Here is a 9335-nt window from a genome sequence, read left to right on the forward strand (position 1 = left end):
ACAAAGGCGTGGTGGAAAAATTAGAAGTTGTTAATAAAAAATGGGTTAGAGTGAGACTACTACCTGGTCATACAGTCGAAGGATCAGTAAGTACTTGAATAAATTCAATTTTTTCACAGAAATGTTAAACATCTAAAAGAGAAAATTTTCTCAGTTTTTAATAACCTTGAGGTAAATGTTGACAAACTTAAGAATAATTTACCTCTTATGAAACAACATTAAATTATTACATATATTTGTTGAAATGGTTCACTTTAAGAGAGTTAATTTTACTGCGTCATTGGTTGAAATTTGTTGGTTTTTAAAGAGATTTCTTTACAAATTATATTAGTCTATCATATACTAATATCACTGTCTTTTATATATATGTCTCTTATATAAATCACAGAAGATTTTATTTTTTCTTTTATTTTTTTATACCGTCGAATACGTCATTGGGGAATTAAAAAATTTTATGATTTTTGAGTAATTTTTGAAAGGATGTCATGCAAAGATTACAGTATCTATCTACGGAATTTCAAAACCAAAAATTTTTGTATGTTTAGTGAAACAAAAAATTAACGCAAAAAAAAAAATACCGCAACCATGAGTATTCCAAAAAATGTAATGTAATATAATGTAATGTAATTTTATTGACAAGGCCGTAGGACAAAGTCCTCTAACGGCCTGAAGATAATACAAAAAAGTACAGTGTTTTGTAACAATAGAATATATATAATAGCAAATAACAAAATTATGAAATAAGTTTTAACAAAAAGTAATATTAAGGTCACTCAACGTCTGTTAATATCTGAAAAAATTATAAGAAGTAACAAAAATAACAAAATGTCTTTGCATAAGTCAGTGACTCAATGTTTCTGGACTACAAATAGCACACAGGTTATTGATACTAAGGCAATACACTTGCAACCTTAGCTCGCTCTATAGCCATAATATGATTGTAGCAACTAGTTTTAAACACAGCCAGAGATGTCGAAGATATAATTGCTGGTGGCAAAGAGTTCCAAAATGCAGTGCCTACGACTAGGAACGAATACTGCAAAGTTGATGTGCGAGGAATCGGCACAATAAGCGTATCAGTTCGGTTGTTATCTCTGTGCTGGGCAACGTTGTGATTCAGCCTGATGCGCTCACACAACAAAGCGTTCTTATTCAATATTAGCATACCATAAAATACATAACCAATCAAATACAGCCGGCGATTATAAGGCGAAAGCCTTATAAATAAGCTTTATAATCCAAAAAATGAATATAAATAACTTATAAGAGTGATAATTTCTTATAAAAACAAAACAAATTTTATAATACATTGAAAGCAATGTATAAAGAAAAATCATAACATATGAATGGTAAATTAGTTATAAGCTTAAAAAAACAAATTTTTATTCAATTTAACTAAGATAATGACTACAAATAGATGTTATAAATCAGTTATAATGTTAACGATATATTCGATCTAAATAATTTAAATAATGAAATAACCATTACAGCACACAAATATTAAAAATGGACTCTGCGAATTATTAAAAATCAGGTGTCAGAAAGTAATCTATTTTTAGTTTCGAAAGACTTTTATGGTACTGCCATTTATGACATTCAGAAGTAATTTTTGTCCAAGATGTAAATAAGCTATCATAAATTAATACTCACAATAAAAGTTTGGTATTTTAAAATTAACATTGTTTTTTTTTTTTTTTTTTTTTTTTTTTTGACTTTTCGTTCTGAAGCCTAGACTTCATTCTCTTCATTAAAAACTACTTTAATATATCAAAGCATACCTCTTGACAATAATATGATTAATAAAAAAAACAGTAGCTAAGAAGAATAAAAAAAGGATCATTTTTTCAGATTTTTATAGCAAAAGTTTTACGGATGTCTTTTTTTTTTCAAAAATAAAAATCTAATATTTAAAAATAAAATTTTCATTTTTTTACATTTGAATATCAATATCTTAAAAACTAAGCAAGATATCGAAAAATTTTATTCTTACTTTTCAACTTGGTTCGTCGAGCTTCCTACAAACTCGCTTTCAAATCGTGGTGACGTGAGATCCGAAGAAATCCTTGAGTAATCTTTGTGTGCTAAAACCGCATTAAATGGAGCAAACCAGATCGAATTTATAATTCGTTCCAGAAATATCGCTGTCAACACAATTCAAAAAAAGTTTCTTACACGGAATTTAATTTAAATAGAGTTTCTATCTAAGCTCCGTAGCTTCTTACATCACTTCAAAAGTTCACGTTCAATCGTATTTAAAGTGAACTGTGATCTTTTTGTGCCAAAAGAAAATGGGTTAAAAGCCGCTAACTGCTTAATTATCAATGGATTAGAGGGGAGATATCAGTGAATTATCGTTTGGGAGATATCGAAATTCAAAAAAAAAAAAAAAAAAAAGATTTTTTCCAATACGAAAATGCTAGATTGTCGAGCTCGACAATGAACAAAAATTGCATTTTTCAGTTCAAAAAACAAAAATTTTTGAGTTTCACAATCCATTTTTAGAATCTTAATACCGTTATTCCTCACTTGAATATAGCGTGTAATTATGTATATTTGCCTAATTCTATAACTTTGAATTTTCTCGGGCAAAAAAAAAGATAGCGGGCAACAGAAGCGGAGTCGGCATCAAATACATCTGAATAGCTAAGTTTAGTCTTAGACTTTTTAGTTTTTATTATTTCACTCATAACAAAATAGAATTTTGCTTTAATCAAAGCTCAAAAATAATCATTTTTAGGATATTAGAATTTTTTCATTAGCTTTTGAAGTAATTTCCGGTAATGGTTTATAAATTTGAGATTAAATCCAAAGAAGAAGATACTCAATTCTAAAACTATTTAGAATTAGGGAAATTTAGGACTAAAGATTGAATAATAAAGTCATTTAGAAATAGAGATAATTCAAAACAGACTTATTCAAGACCAGAATGATCAAATATATATAAAAATATGTACGAATAAAGAAGTAAAGAATTCAGTAACTTTCTTTTCTTTTTTAAAGTACTTGAAAAATATTGTTTCAAGTATTGAACAATTGGCGCGTTTCAGGAATATAAAACATTCAAGCCTCTACCCAATGCAGATCTAGCATATTTCGAATCAAATAATTAAAAATTCAATAATTATACTCTCTTCGTAATCTTGTAGTAATATTTCAATTATCTTCTACAATTAATACCTCAACTTTTATACGTTCAATTAAGAAGTTATTATTGTGTAGAAGTATTTCAAAAGTCACATCTGATTCTATAACCGCTCATAAGTTGATCAGCCTACAGTTTATTTCAAATATTTGATTCAAATATTGGGAAGAATAAATATTCTGTAACACGGAACAAACTTTAAATCATCGTTTTATTTGATGGAAGAAATATGAACTAACCAAACATAAATCGTGAAAAAAGGGTTCTATTTAGACGATTGCATTTTAGTATATTGATACTGCCATTCTAATACGTCGTATCCCACATTTAGAAAATTTTACAGCAGACGATAAAAAGTTTTTACTAAAAACAGCTCATTTTTAACATTGATTAAATGGGATTCAACGGATGAAAATATTTTTTGGAATATTACGCGTCAGCCTTCAGGCCTAGACACGTAGGATTTTTACGTCCCTTCCTACTATTTATAATACCAACTTTACCTCCTTTCCGCGGCTGTGGCCGATTTACAGTCTGTACCCGCATTTGCCTGTGCCCCACCCTTAGCACAGTGACCAAGGAAACCACAGAAACCTGGCCAGGGTACAGTCGGCAAGGGAGCAAACATAAATATAAATAATGCTGTGAAGCGGGAAAGAATAGGAGTTACGGTAATTATTACGTGAAGCGTTCCACATTCACGTAACAGGATATTGGTAGGAAAGGATTTAGAAAAAAATGTGGAGAGGATCATCTTAATGTGAGTTTATAGAATATGCGAGAAAAAATTATTAGATAGCTCGGACTGGGATTCGAACCCAGAACCTTCCGAAGACATGTCGGCTACTCTACCATTTGAGCTATCCGGTCTATACTAAATTTCCTTTCGCTTATTCTATATACATTAAGCCACACCGTCCATCTTACGGTAAGCAAACCTTGGAAATCGCAGAAAAATTGCGACTGCCGGGGCTCGAACCTACGCCTGAGCGACTGTTGTACGGACAGTTTAAGACTTAAATCGCTCGGCTACGCAGTCACCTTTTGAAAATATTTATTTAAAAATCGTTATTAAACTATTTGAGCTTGAAATTTTTAATATGACTTGCATAATATCGTTGTGATTCTATTTTTCAAAAAAAATCAATATGTCAAATTTTGTGGGATACGACGTATTAGAATGGCAGTATCGATATGCTTATTTCTTTACTACATGCACTATTAGACCTTGCGAGAGTACAAATGATATATTGAAAAAAAAAAAAAGAATGGAAAGTAAGTACTATCAATTTTTAACATTATTTCTTTGATTTTTCAGAATACATTATGGTTCAATATAGGTAGCACGGATACCTTCGAGAGAAATTTAGAAAATGCCCAATTGGAATTAAATATTGAACCTCAGAATCATCTTCCTGTTGTGTATAAATCAGAAATTGAGACGTCGACAATAGGTTCCTACTTACCTACACTTCTTATTTTAGGTAAGTTAATGATTTTTACAATTGTTACTATTATTAAATAATTAATTTTTATTTACCACAAGATAATAATTTTGAATTTGTAAGTTACAAACTTTAATAATTACAGTTAAACCCAATCTAATAATTGACAAATACAATTTATATCACATTCACTTTTTGAGAAGGAGCCTCCTGACTAGATACCGTTTTCCATGTTTTTTTTTTTTTTTTTTTTTTTTTTTTTTATATTAATAATCTTTGCTTCCAATGAGTTAAAGATACGATACCAGAAAAATGAGTAGATACCTTTTCGAAAAGTGGTTATCGTATTTATCAATTATTGGACTTTCTACTGTAGTTATTTAAGTTTCTAAAATATTATTGATACAAATAATATTTTTATTTTCAATTATAATTTCTTAGTATTTGAATTCTGATTATTGACTATATGATATTGCCGCCCGATAGCCGCATAGAGCATCTGGATGAAATAATAAAAAAAAAAGAAGTGTCGCGAAACACTCGGTTGGATTGAAATCCCATACGATATTTGTTAACTATTAAGGCCATTCTCAGAGGGTACCCCTCTCTTTGTAAAAATATTTTTCGCCGCCTAGCGGTCAATAAAAGTACTAAAAAAGCCCTAGATTTTTCAAAATTTTAAATGAAATTTAAGATGGTATAAATGGTATATTTAAATAACATTATAGTTTCAAAATAATTAAAAAAAATAAATATTTAGTTTAAAATAGTTTTTAATAAAAAAAAATGGTAAAATGTGCTGTAAAAAAATAGTATTCTAATCGTGTTCGGAATGTCATTGACATAAAATATTTTAATAAATAATAAATTAATAATCAGGCCATTAGATAAAGAAAAGTAAACGTAGTTATAATTTTAATAACCTATAGAATATATAAAAAATTACTTACCGTTTCAAATACATCGTAGTCAATCGTAATCTTGTAAAAAAAATCTGAGATGAATCTAGTGGGTTATTCAATTTGACATATGTAAACATTAAACATGTATATTCAGCAAACGTAAGTGTAGTAATTGAACAGCTACATTCACGTTGTTATCAATTATAGAAATAATCAAATTAATCAGACTCGAATTCGATATAAGGAATTTATATTATCAAATACCGTAATTTTTAATGAAATTTTTAGATTGTGTTACAGATTCCATAAGGTCGTATAATTTTTTTTTGTTTTTTTAAAAATCAACGTAAGTTTGCCTAGAACTTTAAGAAATTGAAAAAAAAAAAAAAAAATTCTTAGTGAAAATGAAAAAAAAAATTCAAAAATTCACTTTTTTTTTTCAGTCGGAAAAAATTTAATTTTTGAGAAAAAAATTTTTTTTAATCGTTGCATGTTTCAGACAGAAATACATCAATTCTTAAAAAATTATTTATTAGCAATACATACGTTGAGCCGTGAAAACATTTGAAAATTTGAAATTTCAAAACCATTGGAAATTTTATTTTATTTAAGAAATTTTTTTTCTTAATTAACTTTTTTTTTAACTTCCCGCTAAAAATCTCAGATTTTCAAAAATCGGGAAGTTATTGTTTTCACCCCGTTTTCCAAAAATCGAGTTTTCATCAGATCTCGACGTTTTAAGGTCATAGGAAGCTTCCCTGACTGCCCCCGCGGTGGTGTCTGTATGTATGTATGTGCGTGCGTGCGCGCGCGCGTGTGTGTGTGTGTGTGTGTGTGTGTGGATGTATGTAAACCTCTTATAACTTTTGAACGAATTGACCGATTTGATCGCGGTTGGTGTCATTCGAAGGGGCTTCGCCAAACTTAGATTTCCTATAAGTTGGAACCGATTCGGACCGGTAGATTTCGAAAAATTGCAAAAAAAGTGGAAAAAAAAGTTGATTTTTTTTCATTTTTTCAAAATATCTCTGAATTGGCTGAACCGATCGAACTCAAAAACTAATCAGCTCTTCACCTTAAAAACCCGCATCGATCGCCACCAAATTCATCAGAATCGGTTGATGCGTTCGTGAGATATCGTTGTCGAAAAAAATCGAAAAAAGTGTTTTTTTTTAATAACTCCGAAATGTTTTATAAGATCAATTTTTTCGTACCAAACTTTTTCATAGAGCTCAAAAAACTACATCGATCGCTGCCAACCACGTGAAAATCGGTTAATTTATCCAAAAGTTACAAAAGTTTGAAAATTAAAAATCTCGTGTATCATCGAACTTTGATAAGATTTTTGAGCTCGGAGAGCTCAAAATGACACAAAATTTCTATTTTTGAGCTCAAAGAGCTCAAAAAAGTAATGTGATTATAAGCGCTTAGATTTGGGATAAGCGGGAAGTTGCTAGGATGACCTTCAGGGTCAACCGTTTTCCTAATTTTTTTTAATCAATTTTATTATAATTTACAAGCATGTGTCCCATTAACATTATTAGTGATAACTTTTTTACTAATTTATATATTATAAAAAAAGAATCACTTAATCAAAAAAAAAAAAAAAATAAATTCAGATAAAAGTAATTAATTAAATACTACAGTTGTGTGAAAAAAAATTACTCCAATATTATTAGGCATCATTCCTATAATATTATGGGAACTATTTCAATAATATTGTGGAAACTATTCCTATATATTATGGGAACCATTCCTATAATTATAGTAACGTTTCCCAAAAATTATGGGTGTAATTCCTATAATTTAAGTAATCGCTCCTAAAATGGTATAAGAAAATATTTCATTAAAATTATAGGAATGATTCCCACATTTTTCTCTCCGTGTAGAACTTTGATAAGACTTTTAAGCTCGAAGAGCTCAAAAGCATAGCAAAGCTATCTCTTTGAGCTCGGAGAGCTCCAAATAACACATAAATTGTATTTCTGAGCTCGAAGAGCTCAAAAACGTCATAAGTGCAATTTTAAGCGCCTAGGTATGGAATTAGCGGGAAGTTGCAGGGATGGCCTTCAGGGTCAACCGTTCTCTTAATTTTTTTTTTTTTTAGGTATTAGACGTACTTTTGTCTGAAACGTCTGTCAATGTACAACAAAATTTCTCTAAAAATTAAAACTTTTTTCGTACTTGCAAAATAATTTGATCTCGGGCATAATCTTATGACGTTTTTTTTTTCTATTTATCGTCTGAACTATTTGTCAAGTCATTTTGAACAATTAGTGCTCAAAAATCGCTTTGCGATTAAAATTAGCGGGAAGTTCCAGAGATGTGTAGGGTCAGCTGTTTTCAAAACTCTTTAAGAGGATTTATTTTAGCATCCTCTGCAAGATTCTGCTGGCTATTTAAAAAAAATGTGGAAAACGACTGATCTTTCAGGATATCCCTGTAACTTCCAGCTGATTTCTATTACAAAGCGATTAAAACATTGCTTGTTGCAATGTTTTTGAGCTCTTCAAGTAGAATATATGTAATTTATTTTAGCTTTAAAGCTCTTTGAGCACAGTAAACTGGTAGACTTTCAACAAAACGTTTATTTTTAATCGTTAAACAACGCTATCTTCTGAATCCAATCAATTGATTTTGTCGTTCTTGGGGTATTTAACGCAAATTTTTCAGCACTATTAGTGAGCTCAAAGCTACAATAACGGTTTAACATAGAACTAATCAGCTCTTAACTGTAAAAAACCACGTTGATTGCTGCCAAGAACGTCAAATTTGATTAAATGATTTCAGAGATATTGTTGACGAAAAATTAGGAAAACATTTTTTTTTCTACATAACTTCGACACTTATTCTGACCGGATCGTTTTTGATGTAATAAAATCGGTTGATTGGTTCGAGAGATATTCAATTTTAATTAATTCAATAATGGTGGCACCAACTCAACTTTTTAAACCTATGAACTGTACTTTTTATATCATAAGTTATACAATTCATACATACAGCATAAACAATGCATGTCTAATGGCATTAAGTAATGTTAAATTTATTATCTTTGAAGTTAGTCTGTAACAATATATAGTCCATCGGCTGAAGAGGGAAGCCCGTGTACATTTTATGTCCATGGAAAATTCCAACGAATCCTTACGTATTTTGGGTCGGGGATTACGAATATCGTATTTAATTTTATGGAAAATGGTGCAAACAAATTTAATTAATGATTTAATTGTTTAAACCGGTATAACTCAAGAACGGCTGATTTGACGGGGAAGATTTATTTAAAAAAGTGCTTAAAATAAAAAACCAATAAAAATGTTCTTACATCGATTTTTTGATAAAGTGAATATTTTCGAAGATATCGCAAAAAACGATGAATAGCGGTAGGACCTCTCTGTCGCGCGCACGCATCCCGTGGACCTCCTAATCGAAGCCAGAAACGATTTGAGTAAAAATAAAAATACAAAGACGAAAAAAATTAGAAGCTCGGTGTAGATAAAGAGATTAAGAAAATAAACTTATGAGAGAGTCATAAAGAAAAACTCTACAGAAGTATATCTAGACCCATTTATCAATCGATCCCACCCCATAGACACAGGAGAAACAGCCCCATAAGTGGCTATTTTTAGCTAATTTTAGCGGAATTTTAAGCTTACAAAATTACATTTCTCAGTGTCCACGGAGAGGATTAAGAGAAAAAAGCTTATGGGAATCATAAAGTACATCCCTAGAGAAACTTTTCAGGCCCATTTGGTCGGATCGATAAACCCCCATATAGGACACCTGAGTAGCAGCCTTATAAGGGTGGCTATTTTCAGCTAATTTCAGCGAAATTTCAACTTTAAAAATTTA

At 30.1% G+C, this 9335-nt stretch overlaps 1 protein-coding gene across 1 annotated transcript in view; it reads left to right on the plus strand.

Moving 5' to 3' along the window:
- The window catches only part of LOC123267908 (AFG3-like protein 2), a 23561-nt gene that overhangs the window by 417 nt on the left and 13809 nt on the right, over nucleotides 1-9335 (plus strand). Inside the window, exons 2-3 of the mRNA XM_044732796.1 lie at nucleotides 7-86; nucleotides 4461-4626. Of these exons, the coding sequence (XP_044588731.1) occupies nucleotides 7-86; nucleotides 4461-4626 (246 nt within the window). The remainder of the gene's footprint in view (nucleotides 1-6; nucleotides 87-4460; nucleotides 4627-9335) is intronic.

The sequence above is a fragment of the Cotesia glomerata genome, linkage group LG6 (genome assembly GCF_020080835.1).
Source record: "Cotesia glomerata isolate CgM1 linkage group LG6, MPM_Cglom_v2.3, whole genome shotgun sequence".
Classification (NCBI taxonomy): domain Eukaryota; kingdom Metazoa; phylum Arthropoda; class Insecta; order Hymenoptera; family Braconidae; genus Cotesia; species Cotesia glomerata.